The sequence below is a fragment of the Macrobrachium nipponense genome, chromosome 21 (assembly GCF_015104395.2).
Source record: "Macrobrachium nipponense isolate FS-2020 chromosome 21, ASM1510439v2, whole genome shotgun sequence".
NCBI lineage: Eukaryota > Metazoa > Arthropoda > Malacostraca > Decapoda > Palaemonidae > Macrobrachium > Macrobrachium nipponense.
In genome coordinates this window covers 22652638-22680493 of record NC_087212.1, presented here as the reverse complement: position 1 = coordinate 22680493, position 27856 = coordinate 22652638, and the positions used below count along the sequence as shown (strand labels likewise).

At 39.2% G+C, this 27856-nt stretch overlaps 1 protein-coding gene across 10 annotated transcripts in view; it reads left to right on the top strand.

Moving 5' to 3' along the window:
- The window catches only part of LOC135197838 (ninein-like protein), a 255706-nt gene extending 234149 nt beyond the window's left edge, over positions 1-21557 (top strand). For 6 of the 10 annotated variants that reach the window (XM_064225001.1, XM_064225005.1, XM_064225003.1 and 3 more), the window contains one exon: positions 20314-21557. In XM_064225001.1, the coding sequence (XP_064081071.1) occupies positions 20314-20472 (159 nt within the window). In that variant the 3' untranslated portion in view covers positions 20473-21557. The remainder of the gene's footprint in view (positions 1-20313) is intronic. The other 4 variants (XM_064225002.1, XM_064225004.1, XM_064225009.1 and 1 more) reach the window with 1 other exon arrangement.
- Positions 21558-27856: the final 6299 nt, after the last annotated feature.

The window sequence follows — 27856 nt, the reverse complement described above, 5'->3', positions numbered from 1 at the left end:
ACTCCAGCTAGACAGGAGCCCTTTCGAGGGGGCCCCTCCTTCTAGAGCCTCTACCTCGAGAGGTAATAGACCTTTCAAGAGAGGTAGATCCTTCTCACGCTCTGTCAGAGCTAAGAAGTAGGGAAGTAGTCCTCCAAACACCAGTAGGTGCCAGACTTCTAAGATTCTCGGAAGCCTGGGCAAAGAGAGGAGCGGACAACTGGTCCCTCTCGATTATCCGGAAAGGATATCTGATTCCCTTTACGGAAAGACCACCGTTGACAACGACTCCGAGGGAGTTGGTGGCCAGGTACAGGGATCCCATCATGAGCCTTGCTTTAACACAAGCAGTGGAACAAATGTTCGAGAAAGAGGCTATAGAAGCTAGTGAGCAAACCCTTGCTCAGGCGGGGCTTTTTACAACAGCCTTTTTTCTAGTTCCAAAAGCCTCAGGAGGATGGAGACCGGTTCTGGATGTAAGCGCCCTGAATTTCTTTGTAGAAAAGAGGAAGTTCGCCATGGAGACGACATCCTCAGTGTTGGCGGCCCTTCGGCCAGGGGACTGGATGGTGTCCCTAGATCTTCAGGACGCTTACTTCCATGTGCCTATCCATCCTTCTTCAAGGAAATACCTCAGGTTCATGATGGGAGGAAGGATATTCCAGTTCAGGGCTTTGTGCTTCGGCCTTTCAACAGCCCCTCAGGTCTTCACAGGACTAATGAAAAATGTAGCAAGATGGCTACATTTGGAGGGAGTCAGAGTGTCCTTTACTTGGACGACTGGCTAATCAGAGCCAAGTCGCAGAAAAGATGTTTGGAGGACCTACAAAAGACCCTTTTCATGGCAAGTTCTCTGGGACTTTTGGTGAACTTTCAAAAGTCTCAGTTGATCCCCAGTCAAGATCGTATCTATCTGGGGATTCGGATGGCTTCTCTGGATTTTCGGGCTTTTCCGTCTCCAGAACGGATAGCCCGAGGATCAGAGAAAGTCAAAGCCTTCCTAGAGAAAGAAGTATGCACAGCGAGGGAGTGGATGAGTTTGTTGGGGACACTCTCCTCGTTGGAGCAATTCCTTTCTCTAGGAAGGTTGCACCTCAGACCTCTCCAGTTCTTTCTACATCGAAACTGGAGGTGTCGTTCGCAAAACCTAGAGTTCTCCTTCGAGATCTCAAGGGAAATCAAGAAGGACCTCTCTTGGTGGGCCAATCCTCTCAGGTTTGCAGAAGGGATGTCCCTTCACATTCCGAACCCCAACCAAGTGTTGTATTCCGACGCCTCGGAAAACAGGTTGGGGTTGAGCAACGCTCGGCTCAAGAGAAGTGTCAGGCACCTGGAAGAAGGAACAGGTGACCTGGCACATCAACAAGAAGGAGCTGATGGCGGTTTGGCTAGCTTTGAAAGCTTTCGAGCCCCACGTCCTAACTTCAGCAGTACAGATCAACTCGGACACCACGGCCCTGGCTTACCATCAGGGGAAGCAGGGGGGGACTCACTCTTTCTCCCTGTACGAGACAGCAAAAAGAACTTCTGCTTTGGGCAGAGCAAAGGAAGATTTGTCTCCTTACCAGGTTCGTACAGGGAGAAAAGAACGTCAGAGCAGACCTCCTAAGCAGGAAAGATCAAGTCCTGCCTGCAGAGTGGACTCTTCACGAGGATGTTTGCCAGGACCTGTGGAAGCTTTGGGGCAAGCCTCATATAGACCTCTTCGCCACAGCCAAGAATGCGGAGGATAGCCAACTACTGCTCTCCGATATCGGACCCGGGGAGGGCAGTGTCGATAGACGCGTTTCTACTAGATTGGAAGGGTCTAGACATGTATGCTTTTCCTCCATTCAAGATACTGGGAGAGAGACTAAAGAAATTTGCAGAATCGGAGGCAGCAAGGATGACGCTCGGTAGCCCCGTTCTCGCTCCGCACAAGTATGGTTCACAGAGGTACTGGAATAGTTAGTAGATCTCCGAGAACATTACCACAGAGGATCGATCTGCTCAGACAACCCCACTTCGAGAGGTATCACAAAAACCTCCCCGCTCTAGATCTGACTGGCTTCAGACTGTCAAAAGTTTGGTCAGAACGAGAGGCTTTTCTGCAAGAGTTGCAACGGCTATCGCAGCAGCAAGAAGGCCTTCTATACCCTTAGAGTCTACCAATCGAAGTGGGACGTCTTTCGGCGATGGTGTAGGAACCATCACTTTTCCTCTTCCAGTACCTCTGTGACCCAAATAGCAGACTTCTTACTTTTCCTTAGGGAAGAAAGTGGATTGGCGGTATCAACCATTAAAGGCTATCGTAGCATGCTATCTGCAGTGTTTAGGCACAGAAACTTAAACATTTCAGAAGATAAGGACCTTCATGATCTAATAAGATCGTTTGAAACATCCAAGAAGGTGTTTCTCCAGGGGTTCCGAGTTGGAATCTGGATGTAGTGCTACGTTACCTGAGGTCCAATAAGTTCGAACCGCCTCAGTCTGCCTCGTTTAGAGACCCTCACGAAGAAGACAATTTTTCTCATGGCATTGGCTTCCGCAAAGAGGGTTAGTGAACTCCATGCACTAGAAGGAAATGTGGGATTCAGAGGAGATGCAGCTATCTGTTCGTCCTTCCTTCGTTCTTAGCCAAGAACGAGAACCCCTCAAATCCTTGGCCTAGGAGCTTTTGCAGTACAGGCTTGTCTGCATTAGTAGGCGAGGAAGCAGAGAGGTCGCTTTGCCCAGTACGAAGTTTAAAATTCTATCTACAGAGAAAGAAAAAACTTAAGGGCAATGATGTCAACCTTTGGTGCTCTGTAAGAGATCCAAGGAGGACTCTTTCGAAGAATGCGCTTTCTTTCTTTATCAGAAGCCTGGTGAAAGAAGCGCATGCGATATGTGATGAAAGTCAATTCAAAGTTCTTAAGGTCAAAGCTCATGAGGTAAGAGCTATTGCCACGTCATTGACTTTTAACAAAAACATATCCCTGAGTAATATTATGAAGGCAACATTCTGGCGTTGCAACTCAAGTCTTTGCAAACCACTATCTGAGAGACGTCAAAATTACGTAGAAAAGTGCTTCGGGTTAGGCCCGTACGTATCGGCGGATTCGGTGCTGGGGCAGGGAGCTGAGACATATCCTTAGTAGTATATATTTTTCCCCTTGTTAGGTTGTAAGTTTTTGGTTGTTTGAAAGAACATGCGGGTAGGCATGTTTTTCATTTCGTAGTCTAACAATGATTAGATTGGTTAGGTGATCGGTTTATGTTTGAGCTCCTTGCAATGATAGTGGTTAGGTTCTGTCATATAAGTGGGCGAATCCCCGTTGACAGATCCTGCTCGGATTCTATCAAGTAAGCGGATAACCAAATCCCTTTGATAGACCCAAAGAGTCTGTCAGCTGTAGGTCACGCCCTCGCTGAAGCTCTTAAGGCAACGCAGACTCATAGACAGTAACTACGAAGTCTTCTGCCTAAACAGGTAAGAACCAAGGTTGTATTTACATCCTACAACTAGTGTTGTTTTCCCCTTTTTTCCATATCTATATTGCTGTCTCTTTCCCTCCACCAAGGGTGTCAATCAGCTAAGTATATATCTGACAGGAAAGTTCATGTACAAAAATGTTATTGTTAGTATACAATAAGGTTTTGTACATACTTACCTGGCAGATATATACGATTGATGGCCCGCCCAGCCTCCCCTCAGGAGACCGGTGGAAGGAAAAATTCTGGCTGGAAAGGGAGATTGGTTCTTACAGCCGCCACCCAGCGGCGGGTAAGGTAGATCACCTGACCTACCTGTCGCGTGTGCCGCGAGTTTTGAATTCTGTCGTGACGTCAGAGACGTATAGCTAAGTATATATCTGCCAGGTAAGTATGTACAAAACCTTATTGTATACTAACAATAACATTGTTATTATGTGATATCATTTAATCTTATTAAACTTACTAGTTCAGTATTGATCAGTATTATAAAATTAGTAAATAATTTTTGTATCATAATGTATTTAGGCATGAAAATAACATCGAAATACAGTAATTAGTGATAATTTATCATCGGAAAATCCCTTGAATAAACAAATTCCCCACAAATAATGGGTAGATTTGGTCCAGAGAGAAATCCGCGGATCAGCGAGTCCGTGAATCTGGAGAATGCGAATAGGGGGGCCCACTGTATTATTTTTACTACTACTAATACTACTGCAGTATTAATATTACAGTAGTACCTCTTACTTCGAACTTAATCTGTTCCAGAAGGCTGTTCAAAGTACGATTTGTTCACCTTCATAAGAAATACGTAAAGGGAATCAGGATTATTCATTCCAGCCAACCCAAAAAGTCCCCCTTTTCATGTTTTTTTATTATTAATGTGTTCAAAAGTTGAATTAAGTGTGTAAAGTAATGAAACAGTATGTTATATGAAGTAAAATTTTCCAAATTTTATTTTTTCTGTGTACGATTTATGAACTGTTTGGTAAAAATGGTGCCGGCCGGCTGGGGGATGGAGGGAGGAGAGACAGGAACCGTTTGAGCAAACCGAATTGGTTGCAGTATGCAAAGACTGATAACAAAATCAATTTTATTCACATATTGGGGACAAAGATAATCAAAGGAATCGATACTGTGTGTGTCCGATTGTGTCAGAGAGAGAGACGAGACCGAGAGTGGGGAGAGAAGAGAAGAGATGAGAAGACGAGAGAGAGAGAGAGAGAGAGACGAGAGAGAGAGAGAGAGAGGAGAGAGTGAAGGGAGAAGAGAGGAGGAGGAGAAGAGGAGGAGTAATTCAGCGTGTTTACACTTGGATCTTAAGTGCACGAAAGAGATTAATTATGCCTCAGTACATCAAGTTACTGTTTGCAAACATCAGACTTTTAAAACAAACATGGATTTTGCAAACAAATAGGTAATAAGTCAAGAATGCAAGAAAAGGAGAGAGAAAATAACTTTTCACAAAGAAGCTGTTTCAACAAACAATCAAAGGCATGCAGAAGCTGAAAGCAGAGCCAGTTTGCTTATTACGGAGCTGAGTTACTTTTACAGTAGTAAAAAATCGTAAAAAGCAATTGTCACTAACTTTGTATTTTACTGTGGCAAAAATAAAAGTGATTTGGGTATATCGAGTGTAAGTGAAAGAAATGGGCGAATAATCATCTGTGGAAAGCAGAGCCGTTTCTCTCTCTCTCTTTCATGTTTTATCATTATGTTAAATTTATTGTGAAATAACATTTTATTTTTTATGTGAATTGGTACTGCTTTTACATACATATTATAGTAAAGATTTTACGGTCTCTTCTCTCCTCAACAATACCACGACGCACGATAACTTGAAATCATTCATTCATTATTCTTAAAAAATATAAACGCTCCCTCCCTCTACCTCAAGTTAGCTGTGTCTCACCGCAATGACGAATGATTTTGTTAATCATTAGTGCTGAATTTTATTGTGAAAAGCTTTCTTCTTTCATTTACCAGTTTGTTAATATTGTTCAACTAGACCTTCTCAATCAGCGCACCAAACACTGGCTCAATTAAGACTTGTTTTTTTTTTCTTTTTTTTTTCTGTATTGCATTTGATTGTTTTCATATTTTATCATTACATTAAATTTATTGGGAAATTTCCTTTTTATGTGAATTGTTATTGCTTTTACATACATACAGTAATATTTTAACTCTCTTCAGGTCATATTATGATTTAATATGCTAAATGTTATATTGAAAGCTAAATTTTATATTAACCCTTAAATGCCTATTGGACGTGTTTTACGTCGACAAAAATTGTCTGTCGGGTGCTTAATTGACGTCAACGCTAAAAAGTTTTTTTAAATATTCGCAGAAAAATAGTTATAGGCCTACTTGGCGAAAAATTTTGAATCACGAGGCTTGAGGGATGCTGGTAGTTCACGGATCAAGCTGTTGTTTTGTTTACAAGTATTACCCAGGTGCACATGCGGAATTTCTTTCTTCTCGCACTAAAAAGCATCAGCGACACTTCTCAGAAATTATTTCGTCGTTTTTGTCATAATTTTTGCACCGTTTTATATTAGCCGTTACATAGAGTTTTATATATGAAAATGTGCACAATTTCATGTAGAATACAACAAAAAACAACCCATGGTTGTAGCTTTTATCAGTTTTGAAATATTTTCATATAAATAACGATAAGTGCCAAAATTTCAAACTTCGGTCAACTTTGACTCTACCGAAATGGTCGAACAACGCAATTGTAAGCTAAAACTCCTACATTCTAGTAATATTCAATTATTTACCTTCATTTGCAACAAATTGGGAATATCTAGCACAATATTTCGATTTATGGTGAATTTTTAAATAAAACTTTTTCCTTAAGTCCGCGTGGTAACTCGAAAAAATCAGAAATTCTTTCGTCAGATTGTCGTAATGTTTGCACCATTTTATGATAGCAGTTATAAACTTTTATATATGGAAACGTGAGCATTTTCATGTAAAATACAACTAAAAACAACCCATGATTGTAGCTTTTCTCAGTTTTGAAATATATTCATATCAATAACTATAAGTGCCAAAATTTCAACCTTTGGTTAACTTTGGCTCGACGGAAATGGTCGAAAAATGCAATTGTAAGCTAAAACTCTTACATTCTAGTAATATTCAATCATTTACCTTCATTTTGCTACAAATCGGAAGTCACTAGCACAATATTTTGATTTATGGTGAATTTTTTAAATTTTGCACCGTTTTATGTTAGCCGTTACATAAAGTTTTATAAATGAAAATGTGTGCAATATCATGTAGAATACAACAAAAAACAACCCATGGTTGTAGCTTTTATCAGTTTTTAAATATTTTCATATAAATAACGATAAGTGCCAAAATTTCAACCTTCGGTCAACTTTGACTCTACCGAAATGGTCGAACAACGCAATTGTAAGCTCAAACTCTTACATTCTAGTAATATTCAATTATTTTACCCTTCATTTGGCCAAAAAAACAAAATTGGGAATATTTCTAGAACCACCAATATTTCGATTTATGGTGGAATTTTTAAATTTTTAAATAAAACTTTTTCCTTAAGTCCGCGTGGTAACTCGAAAAAATCAGAAATTCTTTCGTCAGATTGTCGTAATGTTTGCACCATTTTATGATAGCAGTTATAAAGTTTTATATATGGAAACGTGCGCATTTTCATGTAGAATACAACTAAAAACAACCCATGATTGTAGCTTTTCTCAGTTTTGAAATATATTCATATCAATAACGATAAGTGCCAAAATTTCAACCTTTGGTCAACTTTGACTCGATGGAAATGGTAAAAAAATGCAATTGTAAGCTAAAAAATATTCAATCATTTACCTTCATTTTGCTACAAATTGGAAGTCTCTAGCACAATATTTCGATTTATGGTGAATTTTTTAAATTTTGCACCGTTTTATGTTAGCCGTTACATAAAGTTTTATAAATGAAAATGTGTGCAATATCATATAGAATACAACAAAAAACAACCCATGGTTGTAGCTTTTATCAGTTTTTAAATATTTTCATATAAATAACAACAATTACAAAAATTTCAACCTTCGGTCAACTTTGACTTGACCGAAATGATCGAAAAACTAAAACTCTTACATTCTAATAATATTCAATCCTTTACCTTCATTTTGCAACAAATTGGAAGTCTCTAGCACAATATTTCGATTTATGAATTTTTGAAAAAAAAACTTTTTCATTACGATGGCACAGTAACTCTGCCGAAAAAATCAGAAATTCTTTCGTCAAATTGTCGTAATGTTTGCACCGTTTTATATTAGCCGTTACATAAAGTTTTATATATGAAAATGTGCGCAATGTCATGTAGAATACAAAAAAAATAACTCATGGTTGTAGCTTTTTTGAGTTTTGAAATATTTTCATTTAAATAATGATATATAGAAAAAATTTGACCTTCTGTCAACTTTAACTCGACCGAAATTGTCGAAAACTGCAATTGTAAGCTACAACACTTACTGTCTAGTAATATTCAATCAATTACCTTCATTTTGCAACAAACAGGAAGTCTCTAGCACAATATTTCGATTTATGGTGAATTTTTTAAAACTACTTTGTCTGCACGTTACGAATTCATGCATCATATTGTGACAATATTTTCTCTGTTACTTTGATCGTTTTACAATTTGTTATATACCAAAATCATTGCAATTTAGTGTACAATACAACGAAAAAAAATGAACTCATTAGCTGTAGCTGTTTTGCTCACAGCATGATTTGTATGCAATTATATGAAACTTTTTTTTCATGCTGTCATATATCCCAATATTTATATATGATAATGGTATTTTTTTTTTGTTTCTGATGGTTGCATACTAAACTTCAGGCAATGACAAAAAAAGGATCCAAAAATGAACTCTTAATCTTGAAAACTAAGTGCGCTGTGATTTTTTGAAAAAAAAAATTTTCCACTTCAGCGCTTACTCCTGAACACCACTGGCATACAGGAGACACTCGGAAATACCAGCTCGGCATTTAAGGGCTAAATGCTTTATAATTTTATTTATTTGGTCGAATATTGTTATCATTAAACTATATATTGTGAATTTTTAAAAAAATTCAATACAGTTTAACTTTTAAGACAGTTTAACTTTTAAGACCCAGTAGGCCGTCGAATACAAGTATAAACTAGATAATCAGTCAGTTCGAAGTACGAGCATTTGTTAGACAAACGATACAAAATTTTGTTGGAAAAACGGAAAGTTCGACATAAGAAACGTTCAACAAACGAGGTACCACTGTATTTGAAAATTAGTATTTATTAGGTATAAATCATTTATATGAATAAATAATGATTCTCTCATCTCATTGAGAGAATCATTATTTATTCATATGTGGAACAAACCTTCCGTCTTAACATTAGGATAAATCTTCTGGCACCAGCTGGAAACCAGTTAAAATTAATAAAAGTCCTACGGCTCACTCCCTTCCCTTAGATCAGTGGTGACCAAACAGTCGATCGCAGCCACTTGTTTGGTCGATCGCCATTCCCCCACAATCCTATGCAAACAAATAAAAACAAGCATACTGTATACACATATATACATATATATATATATATATAATATATATATATATACTTATATATAATATATATATATTTATATATATATATATATATATATATATATATATATATATATCTATATATATATATATATATATATATATATATATAGATATATATATATATATATAATATATATATATATATATATATATATATATATATATATATATATATATATATATATATATATATAATATATATATAAAGGCAATTCTACTTATGTTTTATTGTACTTTGGGACTACTTGAAAAAATTTTTCCCATATAATAATATGTGATTATGTAGTTCGTAAAAGTTTATCTTTAGAGTAGATCTCTTGAGTCCAAAAGTCTGGCCACCCCTGCCTTAGATGTTAAGTCATTTGGCTCACTCCCCTCCCTTAGATATTAAGTCGTATGGCTCATTCCCTTCCCTTAGATGCTAAGTCGTATGGCTCATTCCCTTTCCTTAGATAAATGTTTCTTTTTCTTCTCTCAGGGTGGGAGGTTTCATCCCTTCCTGAGGGAGGAAGGCATATTATTTGTCAGTTCAGACCTTGTTTCCCCTCTGGATTTCCCTGCCTTCTCCTTGCACGACAGTTCTCTTTGCTCTCCCAGAGTTGCAATTCACTTATTGGTATTCCTCGTTGATGTTGTTTTGGGAGTTTGGAACCCAGCCAGTCCTGACAGCAGTGTGTTCCTTTCAAGCCTCAGAGCCTCATCTTCATGGTGACTTGCGAAGTTTACGTCTTCTTTTACAGGTACCAATCTTAAACAGACTGCTTCTTCTATGTAGCCCTCCCTTGCTTCTGTGGCATCTTGTCTCCCTTTCATGTTTCATCATCTGATGCCCTTTGCTTTGGTTCCCCTTTTTGTCATATACGTATGTACGTATATGAAATAAACTTGTCATTACAATTTTGTGTGAATATATGATTAAGCCTGGAGTAGTCTGCTCTTGTGACGTCTTGAATTGAATATGGAAATTAGGTCAAAGGCCAAGCAATGGGACCTATGAGACCATTCAGTGCTGAAATGGAAACCAACAGTAAAAGGGTTAGATAAGATGGAAGAAAGAGAATATGAAATGAGGTACAGTAGTACCTTGAGATACGAAAGGCTCAACTTACGAAAAATCCAAGTTACGAAAGCCAATGCGAAAAATTTTACTGCTCTACATACGAAAAGTTTTCAAGATACGAAAGGTTTCTGAAAGTCCGAGATTCGCCCGATAACAATTTTGAAACTCGCGCCGCACGCCGCCATCTTAGTGCTAGTAGACTCGCCACCATCCTCCTGCTCTCCCATTGGTTCCTGATGCTAGCCAAGCCATGAGATCCTTCTCTCTGATTGGACAGCATCCCTCCCATCATGCATCTTCTATACGTACGCGCTGGCGTCCCTTAGCTCGGCCACTCCGCACCCGAAACTTTACCGTACGCAATTGGCATTCGTTCGCTCCAACGATTTCGTTTAGTAACGTAAATTCGTTAGTGATATTGTTGCAGTACATATTATCGTGTTGTGCGAAGACTGTATTATTACGTATTTGTGTAACTTTACGTAAATTAACGTAGTCATGGGTCCCAAGAAAGTTGAAATTCACGGAAAGAAGCGCATGCTGTCTCTGGAGACAAAGATGGAGATCATAAAAAAGTACGAAGCTGGTATGTGATTGAGTGTGATCGCAAAGGAATACGGCCGTAATCCGTCGACAATAGGCACCATCCTCAAACAGAAGGATGCCATCAAAGCAACTACACCATCGAAGGGCATCACTATTTTGTCCAGCAAGAGGAGCCATGTGCACGACGAGATGGAACGCTGCTCCTCATCTGGAATAAAAGACAAAGAAAATCGCTGGCGATACAGTAACGGAGACAGCAATCGCTCACAAGGCACCAGTGCTATTTTCGGCGATTTGATTGCGCAGGCAGAAGACGAGGGAGGGTAAGGGACTTCAACGCCAACCCCAGAGTTCAAGGCTTCGCATGGCTGGTTCGAGAAATTTCGTAAACGGACTGGCATCCATTCGGTGGTGCGTCATGGGGAGGCTGCCAGCTCGGACACGAAAGCGGCCGAAGCATTTAACCCTCTTACGCCGGAGCCCTAAAAATCAAAACGTCTCCCGTATGCCGGGCCCGGTTTGGAGTGAGCGCGGAAGTGGAAAAAATAATTTTTTCAAAAAATTACAGCGCGCGTACTTTTGAAGATTAAGAGTTCATTTTTGGCTCCTTTTTTTGTCATTGCCTGAAGTTTAGAATATGGCAAACCATCAGAAATTGAAAAATAATATCATTATCATATGTAAATAATGCGATATATGGTAGCGAAAAAAAAAAATTCATACATAATTGTATTCAAATCACGCTGTGCAGAAAACGGTCAAAGCTAACCAGTTATTTTTTTTGCGTTGTATTGTACACTAAATTGCGATCATTTTGATATATAATACATTGTAAAACAATAAAAGCAACACCGGAAAAATATTATCACAAAATGATGTACGAATTCGTAACGAGCGGACGGAAAAAAATGTAGTTTCAAAAATTCACCGTAATTCTAAATAATGTTCTAGAGACTTCCAATTTGTTTCAAAATTAAGAAAAATGATTGAATATTACGATACTGTAAGAGTTTTAGATTAGAATTGCAGATTTCGACCATTTCGGACGAGTTAAATTTGACCGAATGTCGAAATTTTAATATATATATTTTTTTATTATGGACATTATTTCAAAGATGGAAAAAGCTACAACCTTTCAATTATTTTTTATTGTATTCTTCAATGAATTTGCGCACATTTTGATATATGAAACTCTATAAAAAGGCTAATATGAAAAGGAGCAAATATTAGGATAATGCCATGTACGTATTTCGGAGACTTGCGGCCGCGAATCGGCGCGCGGAGTGAAGGTAAATATATTTTTCAAATATTCACCATAAATCACAATATTGTTTTAGAGACTTCAAATTTGTTTCAAAATGAAGAAAAATGACAGAATATTACTATGCCGTAAGAGTTTTAGCTTACAATTGCGTTTTTCAACTATTTCGGTAGAGTCAAATTTGACCGAACGTGGTTTTTTTTCTATTTATCGTGATTTATATGCAAATATTTCGAAAAAAGAGAAAAGCTACAACCTTCAATCATTTTTAGTTGTATTCTACATGAAATTACGCACATTTTCATATATAAAACTTTATGTAACAGCTAATTTTAAATGGTGCAAACATTTCGACAATCGCACAAAAAAATTCTGATTTTTTTCGGAAGTTACCGTGCGAACGTAATGTTTTTTTTTTCATAAATTCACCATAAATCGAAATATTGTGCTAGAGACTTCCAAGTCGTTGCAAAATGAACGTAAATGATTGAATATTACTAGAATATAAGAGTTTTAGCTTACAATTGCGTTTTTCGGCCATTTCGGTAGAGTCAAAGTTGACCGAAAGTTGAAATTTTTGCACTTAACGTTATTTATATGAAAATATTTCAAAACTGATAAAAGCTACAACCATGGGTTGTTTTTTGTTGTATTGTGCAGGAAATTGCGCACATTTCCATATATAAAACTTTATGTAACGGCAAATTTAAAAGGGTGCAAACATTAGGACAATCGCACGAAAAAATTTATCGGAAGAGTTATCGCATGAACGTAAGGAAAAAGTTTTTTCATAAATTCACCATAAATCGAAATATTGTGCTAGAGACGTCCAATTTGTTGCAAAATGAAGGCAAATGATTGAATATTACTATAATGTAAGAGTTTTAGCTTACAATTGCGTTTCTCGACCATTTCTGTAGAGTCAAAGTTGACCGAAGGTTGAAATTTTTGCACTTATCGTTATTTATATGAAAATATTTCAAAACTGATAAAAGCTACAATCATGAGTATTTTTTAGTTGTATTGTGCATGAAATTGCGCACATTTTCATATATAATATTTCATGTAAAGGATAATTTAAAATGGTGCAATAATTATGTCAAAGTGACGAAATAATTTCCGAGATGTGTCACTGATACTTTTTAGTGCGATAAGAAAGAAATTCGCGCTTGCGCGCCTGCGTAGCGATTGTAAAACAAAACAACGCCTTGATCCGTGAAACTCCCAGCATCCCCAAGGCGCGTGTGATACAAAAGTTTTCGGCTGGTAGGCTATAAGTATTTTTCCGCGAATTTTTAAAAAAACTTTTTTGAGCCGACGTATGATACGTCCAATCGGCATACGGGAGACATTTTGACTCGACGTTTAATACGTCCAATTGGCGTAAGAGGGTTAAGAAGACTTTCGACGAGATGATGACCAAGGAAGGCTACAGTTCTCAGCAAGTCTTCAATTGTGATGAGACTGGCCTTTTTTGGAAAAAAATGCCTCGTCGGACGTACATCACGGAGGAAGAGAAGAAGCTACCCGGGCACAAGCCTATGAAAGACAGGCGTACGCTCGCACTTTGTTCAAATGCCAGTGGGGATTGCAAGGTGAAGCCCCTACTGGTGTATCATTCTGAGACTCCTCAAGCCTTCAAGGCCCACAAGGTGCTGAAGGAGAAGCTTCCAGTGATGTGGAGGGCTAATGCAAAAGCCTGGGTAACGAGGCTTTTGTTCACCGAGTGGGTAAATCTGTGTTTCGGCCCGACTGTGAAGAGTTTTTTGGAAGAGAAGCACCTCCCCACCCTCCTGGCCTCGAGGAAGATATCCTAGCAAAGTATTCCTTCGTTAAGATTCTTTTTCTTCCGCCCAACACCACCCCTCTCCTCTAGCCCATGGACCAGCAAGTGATAGCGAACTTTAAGAAGCTGTACACGAAACATCTTTTCAAGAGATGTTTCGACATCACCGATACCACAAACCTCACCTTGCGTCAATTTTGGAAGGAGCATTTCGACATCGTCATTTGCATCCGACTCATTGACCTAGCTTGGCAGGAGGTTTCGAGGCGAACCTTGAATTCCTCGTGGAGGAAACTCTGGCCTGATGCCGTATCCGCCAGAGACTTCGAGGGATTCGACGTGGGCGAAGCTGGTACTTTAGAGTCAGAAACAGTTGATGATCCCGAAACTGTTTTGGAACCAGATCTTGATGAGATCGTTGCACTCGGCAAGTCCATGGGGCTGGTCGTCGACGAGGACGACATCAACGACCTTCTCGAGGAGCACCAAGAGGAGCTTACGACGGATGACCTGAAGGGAGTTGGAGGCCATGCAACTTAACATCGTTCAAGAGGAGTTCTCTAGCAGCGGCGAGGAAGAGGAGGAGGAGTCTATGACAACGGCAGAAATTAAGGATATTCTAGGCGCTTTTCATAAAGTGCAATTGTTTATCGAAAAAAGACACCCCGAAAAGGCTCACACAGGTCGTATGCTTGCGCAGTTCGATGACGTTTGCTTGAATCGTTTCAGGAACATTGTGAAAAGTAGGCAGAAGTAATCTTCCTTGGATCGTTATTTTTTAAAGAGGCCTTCAGCATTAGCAGGAGTAAGCAAAAAGGAAGAACCAAATGATAAAAAACAGAAAGTTGAAAGCAAAAAGGAAGAACCAAGTGATGAAAAAACAGAACGTTGAAAGCGGTGATGAAGTTGAAATTCTGTATTAAAAAAAAAAAAAAAAAAAAAAAAAAAAAAAAATAAAAAAAAAAAAAAAAAAAAAAAAAAAAAAAAAAAGTTAAAAATAAAAAAAAAAAATGTTTACGTAATTTCTAGATTTTTGTAAGTTAAGTGTTACAGTTTTGTTAAGGTGTTTCGTAAATTTTAGTTTTATGGTTTCCTTAAATTTTTTGTGTTTTCATAAAGTTAAGTGTACGTACGTTATCTGCCGTTTGTCCTCCTCCTCCTCCTCCTCTGCCGCCACTATCGGAGATAGCCTCACTCGAACGGTAAGCTTCCACATTTTACGTTACAGTAATAATATTTCTTGTACACAAATATACACTTTATTTACAGGTTTTCTATTTTTATTCTTAATTTAGGTATTGAATGGTCCAAATTGTTGTAGTATTTCATTGTTTATAGGTCAATTTAGCTTTATTATGAAATTTAATGGGGTGTTTTTGGAGGGCTTGGAACGGATTAGCCATTTTACATGTAAAATGTGTTCCAAGATACGAAAAACTCATTATACGAAGGCCGCCTCGGAACGAATTAATTTCGTATCTCGAGGTACCATTGTACTGTATAAGGAACGAAAGGGTTTGCAGCTAGGGGTCAAAGGCACGCTGCAAAGAACCTTAAAGGGGAAATTATGGTTGCATTTTAGCTCTTCCATATGTAGTATTATTCTGTTTAAGTACCCCTGGTAAAAAAAGTTTTTTGAAAGGGGCATTTTCTTATTTTTTCAACCAATTTTCTATTGCACCATGGGCGCCACCATTTTGTGTGGCTCATCTGTTATGCATGACATCATGTAGCGGCAGGCTTAGACAGGCGGAACTATTCCAAGGGAACAGCATCTTTAAATAATATCCTTTTTGGTTTGTATTTGTCAGCTGAAAATATATGATTGAAATGGAAAATAAAGAAGTAGCCTGAAGTATGCCTAGTTAGGAATATACAGCCCTAAATGCAAAAACTCCATTAATTAAACTAGTTAAAAAGGACTAATTGAAGACCCTCATCAATTCATGGACACACACACACACACACACTTAGAAAACTGCCGTTCACCCCATCACACCATTCACTTGGCTATTGACAAGAATAAATTTCAATTCAAATGCATACCAGTGGAGGCACCATAGCATAGATAGCGGTTGATATCCGCCCTAGCTTTTCGTTATCGTGGTCTGTTCAGAGGGAACTTAAGTTCCCAAAACATATTGTATAAGTAAATTTCATAGCCATACCTAATACCCTGCTCCTAATGTCATCTTTTAAATCTGTTGTCAAGAAATGGTCCAAACAGACAATGGCTTGCGTCATAGGTTGAAAGATTTTATGTTGATATCCTCCCTTTGAAGAGCCATCAGCCAGCGACTTTACTTTTCTTTATTTGATGGAATCCTGTGGAATTATGCCTTTTGGACACTTGCCAGAAGTATTGGCACAACCAAATGTCACACAAGCTGGCATAATTGATGTTATCGCTATCTGAATGACAATTAACCTAAAACACGAAGACAATACCGAGGACGAATACAGTGGGCCCCCCATATTCACGTTCTCTGGATTCGGAGACTCACTGATTCGTAGATTTCTCTTTGGACCAAATCTACCCATTATTTGCTGGGAATTTGTCTATTCACAGGGTTTTCCAACGATAAATAATCACTAATTAGTGTACACGCCTAAATACATTTTTATGATACAAAAATTATTTACTAATTTCGAAATATTAATATTGATCAATACTGTATTAGTAAGTTTAATAAGATTAAATGATATCACATAATAACAATAATAATTCTCTCTCTTACAGAGATGTGTTTTTTTGTATGATTTACCAATTATCAAATATTAATATTCATGTAAAAAGCAATCAATTCATTAAGGAAAATACTACATTGAATTACGTAGTTAGATTTTAGTTTATAAATTTAAAAAATTATGTAAGAATGAAGGAAATCCCAGTCTTCATGCATCTTTCTTTCGAACACCAGGTCCAAGCTGAGGTCCAACAGCTGTTAAATATATCAAGTACGTAATGTGACAGGAGGGGAGGGAGTGTTTCTCTCTCTCTCTCTCTCTCTCTCTCTCTCTCTCTCTCTCTCTCTCTCTCTGCTGAGATGGGAGATTTTTATGGTACACATATGTATAATATGTTTATTAATATTTTCAAATGATAATAATAAGTGGCTTGAGACCTGGCTCAGGCGACCAATGAAAACGGAGACTCGCCGCCACCAGCCAATAGGAGACAAGCATGGGGCAGACCCCCTGCTGTCAACCACAGATATAACGAGGACGGACACCGCACCAAGATCAGTCCACCCTCAGCTTCCCAGCCCGAGGATGTCTGGCAGCTCCAGACGAAAGCTCGCTTTAAGAAAGAGAGAGAGAGAGAGAGAGAGAGAGAGAGAGAGAGAGAGAGAGAGAAAATCGTTAATGACTTTGATGACTATGGTATCATATTTTATCTGTAAAATTCAAATATATACACCTATTTTGACCCTGTATTTTACCATGACCTCTATAGGCGCTCTACTAGCCTGTTTAAGTAGCACCAAAAAAGCCGCTATTCGCAAAATAGAGAAGAATCTCTACAAGTGTAATGCTGCTGAAGTAGCCATTACTTTTAATAAAATAATAATAATAATAATAACTGTAATTACTAGAATCATATGTGAAAGTATTTTACAGAAATACTATGCTAATCTCTCTCTCTCTCTCTCTCTCTCTCTCTCTCTCTCTCTCTCTCTCTCTCTCTCTCAGAGATTATGCTTTTTGTATGATAAATAAATGATTTACTTATTTTCAGATATCAATATTAATGTAAACACCAATAGTATAAATTCATTAAAAAAAATACTAAAGTGAATTAGCAAGATTTTAGTTTATAAATAAAAAAAATTATGTAAGAATGAAAGAAAACCCATTCTACCCCGCATCTTGTCTTTGAACTCCATTTAGCCAAGCTGAGATGGCTGGGGTCCAACAGCTGTCAAATATATCAAGTAATGTGACTTGGAGGGGAAGTGTATTGCCCACACCAGATCATGCAATATCTCTCTCTCTCTCTCTCTCTCTCTCTCTTACTGAGATGAGGGAATTTCTATGGTACATGTGTATATGTTTATTAATTTTTTTGCATAATAATAATGTAATTAATTTCAAAATTCATATGTGCTAGTATTTTAAAGAAATACAATAATCTATCCATGTCACTTTTAAATAAGGATAACTCTCTCTCTCTCTCTCCACACGAGATAACTCTCGCCCTCTGTTTGGACTGGAAGTGTATGTATAAGTATATCTTTAAGGGCATTACTACATTTTATGGTAAAATAATAATATTCAGTGCTAGTTTTCAAATAATTTTAAGTTTATTGAGATTAAACAAAAGCAATAACATTCTCTCTCTCTCTTATGTATGTTCATTTGTTTTGTAGTATAAATAAATGATTTACCTTACAACTAATTTTCAAATATTAATAAGACTAATAAAAAAAATAGCAATTCCCAGTCTTTTATCCACTTGGAGGAAGGTGGGCAGGGGAGTAAATGGCAGTTGATATACGAATTGGCGGAGGGGAAGGCGTCGGAGTCTAGGAGTTATTCTCTCTCTCTCTCTCTCTCTCTCTCTCTCTCTCTCTCTCTCTCTCTCTCTCTCTCTCTCTCTCTCCCCATTATTATTCTGTCTCAGAAATAATTCATAATAATTTCACTCTCTCTGTTATTGGCTATAGGTATATATTTTTAATGGTAAAATGTTTAAGATGACTTTGAAATGATATTAATAATATAACCTCAAAGATTAATACAGTAATAGGTTAGTAATTTTGGGTATATTTGATGTAGGATGTTATTTAAGGTATACATTTGGTATCTGAACTTTCAAGATAGGCAGTTATAAACATTTTTAGTGGTGGTTTTAACTATTCGCGGGTTTTAACTATTCACCGGGGGTGTCTGGTACACATCCCCCACGAATACGGGGGAAACACTATACTCAACAATAATGCGTGCTTCGCTGCTCGTTATTGCAGCGACCGCTGCACCACGTCATCAGTACTAATATGCCAATGGCAACATGGTCAAATCAAGGAGAAATGGTGCTCTCCATTGAAGTACCTCGGCGCTACTTTGAAATTAAATTGTAAAGCAATTGGATTATGTACAGATTTGAGCAATGGCTCATTTTTTAGCTTATTAAAAGTTCTGTTTGACAAAATTTAATGGCTATTAACCATAAGTTCCCCTTTAAGTAATGCCTACAGTGCACCGCATGAAGTGCACTACTTCTTGTACTTTCATATAATAGGGATGTAACCATCCTGGCTCAATCAAAGATGGATAAGAAACTTCTCCTCTTGGCTTGAGGATCAGTTACGAAGTCCCTGTTCTTCCAGGATTGGCAGGAGAACGCACTGACGTCAAAGCCAGTCACCTAAGCTTGTTGACGCCTAAGCAGAAGGATACAGAGGAAAGACTTGTGTCTTTTCCATTATGTGACTTATATCTCCTAACGCTTGTAATTTCTCTCAAAAACAATGTGCATTAAAAATCTCCAAATCCGAAAGCATAGTTGTAAAGTACTCTTGTACCTCGAAATGAAAATGGAAGCCTGTCTCCGTGTAGGCCGCAGCTGTGAAGTGACGTCATGGCGGTCGCCATGTTTATGACGTCACTGAGCATCTCGAATGCGAAGCCAGCACCCTACCAGAAGTGCAAGGCTATTGATGTTATTCTCGTAGGCATAGCAACCTGACATTAAAGTCTGCCGTGTTGCACTATCTGCTCCTTTACAGATGGCGACGCATCCGACCGCCATTCAGTGCGTATCAGGAAAAAAGGGACATCCATCACGTGGGACCCTGGATGGCAGCACAACGTTATACATCAAACCAACTGCCCTTGAGTTGGTTCTCCTGATAAGCCTAACGCCGACCACACACCTGCATCATCTCTACCCATGTATCTGGAACGAAAATAAGATGGCAATGCACACCTCTACCCGCAGGGAAAGGAGCACAATTAGTCATAATTACTTCCCAAAGCACATCCAGAAACATCAAAGCTTTGGATTTACAGGCAATCCATATGAATATGCGATATTTCAAAACACAGGTAATGAATTAACTGTACCTTAAGAGTTTCTGCAGCTACGACTTACTACACAATGAGTACCTTGACCTCGAAATCGTCGAAGAAAATATCAGGGCGTTTATCTGCTTCTTGTGATATCCAGGAAGTCTCGCAGCATGAGAAGGCTTCATGTTCTCATACCCGGGAATTCCAAACAAATTGAAAATAACAGGGGGCAAACTAAACCGGCTTTAAAAGGACGGAGCAAAGCACGTCCTCTCTTGAAGGCGGTAAGAAAATAACTAACGGGGTCATGAGTTAATGAGGGGTATGTGGGTGGCTCCACATGTCTCGTGACCAAGCATAGATGCCAATAGTCCCTTGCGTACACAATTATTTTAAACTTTACCGGTTTCCAGCTGGCGCTGAGTATTTATCCTAATGTTAAGACCAAAGTTTTGTTTCGTATATGAACAATTAAAGATATCCCAAACGTTGTATTTAAAGCCATGATGTTTGAAAGTAGTTTTAACATGGTGAGGTTATATTTAACTGGTTACCATTCCTATTTTGAAAGCAATGTCTTATACTATATCTGGTGATTTTTTTTCTTTACAGCTAAGCAAAGCTAGCAAAAGTGATTCTCTAGTTAGAGAATTATACTTAGAAAATGCGCAGTTAATGCGAGCTTTGCAAATCACAGAAAGTCGTCAGAAAGCAGCTGAAGAAACAGGGCGCCAGTTACAGATTGCAGCTCTTGACCAGAAGATGACATAGATGTTGCTACTAAACCTGTAACATTGTAATATACAGAGTGAATGTGTTTAATCTTAGACCTTGGAAGGTAAAATTGAGTTCTGAAAAATTTCAAGCAATATCCATTTTTAATTATTGACCGAGCATTAAAATGTAACATAGCGATTTTTTAAAAAAAATTTATAAACAAAAATAGAGGACCAAACTTTAGATTCATTCCAGGAACATTTTGTATGCAGCCATTGTTTTTATTCACGAGTGCCTCATTAGGTCTGGAAAATCTGCCATGGTCTTTGCATTAAGTAACCACAGTATATTTTGAGTAAGAAATCTGAAATAAGTGTATAATAGCTGTAACAGTTATTGGGCTCACACACCATGGTTGTGGCTACAGATAATACATCTGGTTTATTTTTATGATCAAGCATATTTTCACATCTGCCTTTCATGGTACTTCAGGAATATGGATTTCCAAATTTTTAAAGAGCAATATTCTAGTCAAGATGCTTGTTTGTCTTGTACCATTACATAAAGGTTTTGCAATTATTTGGACAGTTCCTTGTGTTTGGATTTATATATGAGAAATGAAAAGATGAAACAGCAAAGGTAAGAATTTGGCTAGAGTTGGGAATTTTACTCTTTGCCCCATCCCCTTCCCAAGGAAGTCCCTTGTCCATGTTTTCACTAAGCCAATAGGCTGTTTTGTATCTCTGTGCATGATGTTATTTTATTTACTTAAAAAAAAGAAATATTTCACTGTAGATATAAAAAGTTCAAAGCACAAAGATACTCTATATAAATGCTAAATCATGCACAGTGAACATTTTCAGTAAGAGGTGTAATTATTTAAAATGCTTTTCCTCCTAGTCTGCAAAATTTGTAATCAAACTCATTTTGTGCCATAATACCAATGATGATGTGGCCATCCTTAAATTTTAAGAAAATCAGTTTTAACTTCTGCTCTTCCATAGATTGCATATGTTTGAAAAAAATTGGATTCATGTGATATGTTGCTCACATCTGTACACTAGTGCCTCTGTATCGTGATACCAAAGCATGTATTGTCGTTAATAAAGAAACCCTAAAAAATAATTTTTTTAACCACTCTGCAAATATTGAATGCACTACATAGTAATTAAATCAATTTTGCCTATTATTCAGTAATTTCAACAACTCATTTGTTAATGAATTTCATGTAGCACCATGAACTTCCTTAACTTTAATTCCTTCATTGGATTGAGGGACTAGTCCAAATACTTACTGGTCAAAACTTCAGCGAGTTCCTCTGCTTCATTTCCAGAGAGACTTCATACCTCTTCAGAGTGGACCATTCCATGCCTAACTATGTTGTATGCTTCTGACACCTCCCAGTTTTTCATTTGACTTTTCACCTTGGCTTCAACTAGAGCACATTCATTCAGGGTATGCCTCCTAATGTTTACGAGTCTCTAGAACAGGCAGACCTCTTAGTTTTGGTCGCAGCCTGAGAGTTAGGCCCCGTCCACACGGACGAGCTTTGCTTGATGTGACATCAGAAGCGCAGATGTAGCGGGAAAAGTTCTGAATTTCCCTACTTCTGACGTCACGTTAAACATAGTTTGTCGAGCAACGAACAAAGCTTGACTATGTGGACGGGCCTGTACATGTTTCAGAGAAGTCCGACCTCTCACTTAAGCAAAAACAGTATCTGCAAGGCAAACAGATACAGTAGGAAAGTTGTCCTTGTCTCGGCAGCGGCAACCAGCTCAACAGTTACAAGCCCTGCTTGGTCACTTGTTGCAACTGGGGAGGCTGGTTCTTCATGGGCAGTTCCTCCTCCTTCATTCACTTTATGCAGATTGAAGGGGTCAGGTCTTCAACAAGGTCTCCCCATTCCTGCCCTTCCTCTCTCAAAGAAGTGAGATAGGACTTAGCCTAATGGTTAGAGGACAAATATCCTCTTGGAGTGGTATGACTTCCCCTTTAGAGGTACTATGTGCCTCAAGGCATCAACCAGAAGTGCACTAGCAGGCAGTCACTTGCACTTCAAGAGGTTAGGTTGGATACTTAACCTAACCTAGCCTAGTCTAACTTTACCAAACCTGCACTTCAATATCCTAAAACTTTGTTCCTCATGGAATCAACCAGCTCTTCAAAGGCTAGGCTGGATTAGGTTAGGTTGGGACTGAACCCAAGCTAGCCTAGTCAAAGCTAACCTAAGCTGCACCTCAATAACCTGAATCCCTTAGCTCGTCAGGCCTCAGGATCAGAGAACATGCGTTCTTTGGTGTTGTTAAAGAATGGTACCATGGTGGTTCTTTAGTCAAAAAGAGAGGGACAGGCTAGTGTCCTTTCATCCCAACTTACGGTGCGGATACACAGGTTTGCTGTAGCACACTTAGCATAGCAGTCAACCAGACACATTCCAGGGAAGATGGATGTATGACAGACAAGTTCGGTCACTAAGGTCGGTGTTAGCAACAATTGGTCTTGACACCTCAACGTTTCAAAGAACTGTTCGATCTCAAAAAACTGTTCGATCTAGGAAGACGGTCGGGTTGGTCCTTCAATCTCAACACACTGAAACCGTTACTATTTGGCTCTGTCTTTACGGGCCATGGACATAACAGCCATTGACCATACCACACTGAAAATATCGATTCTCATCCGGTCAGCAAAGTTTAGCAATGATGGGTCTGGTCATACTTGGATAGGTGGCTTGAGAACACCAGATGCTGTTGACATCTAGAAGACATCTTTCACACCCATGTTTAGAAACGTTGGGACTGGTCAGTCTTTGGATAAGTGACTTAAGAACTCTAGATGCTCTTGGCATCTATGAAATGTCTTCCACATCCAAGTTTAAAGTCTTGGGCTCATGACTTCTCATCATTCTGGAAATGCAAGCATTCCAGGAACAGTTGGAAGGTCACTCAATAGTGCTGATGAGCATCATCATAATCTTAGTGCTACTGTCAACAAGCAGGGATGGATGGTCTCCCTCTCCCTCCATCAGTTGGCAAGGCAACTGTAGAGTTCACAGTTTGCCATGTCATCAAGCTATCAGTCGGGTACATTCTGGCCACAATGTATGTCTTGGCAGATCTGTTCATCCACAGGCTTCAGGTTGTAGGGATGGAGTGGTCCCTACACCCCCGAATAGCAGACACACTTTTCAATTAGGGAAACACCAGTGATCACACTGTTCACCTCACAGCTAAGTGTTCTGCCCCCATTCTAGACCCCCTGTACAACCCTGGAAGAATCTTTCCAGGATTCCTGGGACAATCTTTAACCCTGATTTGTAAGGTGATCAACAGGGTCTTGATCATCCTGTCTTTGGATGACCCTCATAGTTCCTTGTTGGCCACACGCCGAGTAATTCTGAATCTGTTGTCTGTCACTCTTGGTCAAAGTGCTGCGTGAGGGGTTCTAAATCTGCTATGTCATCCCACTTGTTCATGGTCAAAGGGCTAAGTGAGAGTCTCCCTTGGCCCTCTCTTCTTCACCTCCCATACATTTTCAAGGTACCACCAGACAATCAACCACCTTCAGTTTCATGAGTCCAGGCTTTACAGCATAACCTACGAGGGAGTTGCCATGATACCCTTTCATTCTCCTAAGAACAAGTACTAAGGAAAGTGACCAATGCCTGTGACTGGTGTTACATTAAAATTCTCTATCCAGTCACAACTACTGTTCAGCAGATCACAGAATTCCTTGCTTGCCTTCAATGAGACAAACTCTTACCAGTCTCTGCAAGGAGTCTATTACTCCACCTTGAGCAAGGTCTTTAGGGTGAAGGGCAAGGACTTTGGCTAATAAAATTGCGTGAAGGAGTTTTGAACAGTTCTCTTTAAGTAGGTTCCCCTTGGGGTAGTCATGGACTAACATTTAAAACTCAAGACTGCCTTTTTGCAATCTTCAGTCTTGGCAAAGTATGCATACCTGGGAATTGCAAGGGTTATCTTATCTAGTTGGCACTCGGAAGAATGGAGGCCTCTCTCTCTGTACATCCCTGAGTTTGTGGTGAAAACACAGAACCTGTCAGTTCCTGATGGGAGGTACATGAGTTGAATGGCCTTTGCTGCCCCAGTGCTTGGTGTTACACCTAAACTTTATAAAACCAACCAACCAACATGAGTTTTTCAATCCCCCTCTTTAGAAGACATAGTTTCATCCTATAGGCATGATATTTTTATAATAAAATTAAATTTTACCTATCAAGCACTTATAATTAGCTGTAAGCTTTCCTAACCATGGCAATAAAAAATTCAAATTTTATGGAGGCTCTGCCATCGCTTGTGTATGTGAACAGGACCTGCCCACTTTCAGGAATGATCGGTACCAACTGACGAACTCCATAATTCATATGTGGGGAGGAGGGAAGGGCTCTGATATGAGTGCTTGGCAAGTATGTATAGAAAGACATTTTATTATAAAAATATTTGTATATATGTGACTTTCCAAGCACTTATAATTAGCCGATTCCTTATTGAAGGAGGAAGGAATCAAGTTAGGGCATTATTCAGTAATGACTCAAAATAGACAATAGTAAGTTTTGGGACTATGCTCGTCATACCTTACCTGGTAGGAGAGCACTGCAGATGATTACTACCTCTGGTGGGCACTCCCTTAACCTGTAGGAGTGGCAGCTTGGCCAAGGATTGCCTCTACTGAGTGGGATCTTTGCAGTCATGGAATTACACCAAATGACTCCAGAAGAAAAAATGTGCCCTTGCCCTGGGCTTATACATACCAGAAATTAAAAACAACACTGTCTCCTACACATTAAAAACCATAAACCAACTTCACTGCTAAAGGACTAGTAGGTACTCCAAAAACTCAATACCCTACACCAAGGTGAGGCAATAGAATAGGGATAGGGAACTCCCTATGCTTCCTCATCCAACACCGTGCCAGTTATCGACAAAGGACCTAAAGTACAACAATTTTTTAACACTGTTTCTACCTTTTAGAGGTAGTGTAGGCGATTTACACCACCAAAACGTTGATTGCATAAATATCAATGAAAGGTTGTGTCTGTAGGCGAGTGAAGTGGCAACTGCTCTGATTTCGTGCGCTTTCACCAAGGAGGGGAGCACATCCTCCTGAAGCTGTGAGTGTGACTATAATCACGCTACTCAAAAAGAATGAAATAGGATTCTTCAACATCGCACGAGACAGGGATTTCACAAAACGTAAATTGTTTGCCAATCCTCGGATCTTTTCTGTTCTCTGGAGATAGTATTGAATGGCTCTGACTGGACATAAAAACCTTTCTTCCTCTTCCACCCCGAGTACGTCCATTAAGCTCTTTTTAAGTGAGGCCAAGGTCTGTAAATATCTTCATTTTTTATAAGGAATCCCAGAGAAAGATAGCAGACAGCATCTTCCTGAGAGAAACCTATTCTCCTGTCAATTGCTTGCAACTTGCTTACCCGTTTTGCAGTCGCTAAAGCCACCAAAAAGTTTTTCTGGTGATGTCTTATAGAGAAGCTGAACCAAGGGGCTCAAAGATGGAACCTGAAAGCTACTGCTGTACTACATCGAGATTCCAAGAAACTATACCAGGGTTCTTTGGCTTGAACCTCATAGGGGGTAGTGCCGTCAGTGGACCTCATGTGGTACACTGTAAGCATTACTTAAGGTTCTTTGCAGCGTGCCTTCTGCCCCATCTGCAACCTCTACCGTTCCTTTACTGTACCTCCTTTCATATTCTCTTTCTTCATCTTACTTTCCATCCTCTCCTAACACTTGTTTCATAATGTAACTGCAAGGGTTTCCTCCTGTTACACCTTTCACTGAATGACCTCATAGGTCCCAGTGATTGGCCTTTGGCCTAAATTCTATATTCAGCTCAACTTCGGCTTAAATGTCTCAAAAGATTTAATGAGGTCAGATATGTCTTGGTCTGAGTGAAGATCAATGCCTCTATGCCTAAAAGCTGAATCAACATTGATCCATACCCCTTAATGGTCAAAGGAGACAACTTCCTCAAGGTCTTCAGGAAGAGCAAAACATCTGTGACCTGCACTAAAGAGATCTCAGAAGAAATGTTATTTTTTTTTTTACACTAGTTCCTGAATACCTTCCACTTTGACTGGTAGAACTTGTTAGTATAAGCTTGTCTACAGTCAGCAATGGCTTCCAAAACTTGCTTTGAAAAGCCTATCGCTCTGACAAGCTTCCTAACATTCTGAAGCCTGTCAGAGCTAGAGCAGACAACCCTCTGTGAAATCTGTTGAAGTCTGGCTAAGTAGTGACTGCTTTTGTGACAGGAGTCTCAGAAAGTCCACAAGCAGGAGAAGCAAGTCAGGGGCGAGAACGGAGCTACTAGCATCATGGAGACATTTTCATAAGTCACATACTAGCATCATAGAGACACTTTCATGAGTCACAAACTTGTTGATCACCTCCCTGATCATTGCAAATGGAGGGAACACATACACGTCCAGTCCCAACTAGTCTAACAACATCGCATCCATCGCCCATGCGAGAGGGTCCAGGACTGGAGAGCAAAACCTGGGCAGGCATTGATTTGTCACTGTTGCGAACAGATACACCGATGGTTTCCCCAAAAGTCTCACAGGGTGTTGTAGACTTGGGAATTCAACATCCACTCCATAGTCAGCACCTGATCTCTTCAGCTTAGTCTGTCCACAAGGATGTTCAGCCTTCCCTGAACAAACTGAGTGAGGAGGGTTACTTGGTTCTGTTCTGCCCAGAGAAGCAGGTCCTTCACTGTCTGATATAGAGTGCAGGAATGAGTTCCTCCTTGCTTTTGGATGTATGTCATAGCTGTCATATTGTCTGCATATACCGCCACTATCCTCGGTGATATCAGATGTGAGATGTTGGAGATGGAGAGAAATTGCCAATAATTCCTTCACATTCATATGAAGGACTTTTTGAACTGTCAACCATAGGCCTGACACTTTCCTGTCTCCCAGAAGGGCGACCCACCCAGATCCAAGGTGTCTGAGTAAAATCTGAGGTTGGGGTTCAGAAGTTGATGGGACTTCCTTTCCTGAAGTTTCTCCACAGACAACCACCACTTCAGGTCTTCTTTTATCTCCTGAGAGATGGGGAAAATGAAGAGTTCGGTTGCATTTTCCTGCACCATGACACTTTTAGATAAAATTTAAGAGGGAGTATGTGAAGTCTCCAGAGTCTTACGAAAGACTCCTGAGGCCAGAGTCCCCAGCTGGCTCAGCCACTGTACCACTGACCACTCCTTCAGGGCGAGAGAAAAACCCGAAAAGTCCAGGAGTCCAGAATCATGTCCAAATATAGAATCCTCTGAGTGGGGACTAATTGTGACTTCTCGTTGATCACAATTCCCAATTCTTGAGTCAGGAGAGTCAGTAGTCATAGTTTCTTTAGGCCCTCTGTGAACTTTGTCTCTAAATTAGACCAGAGAAGC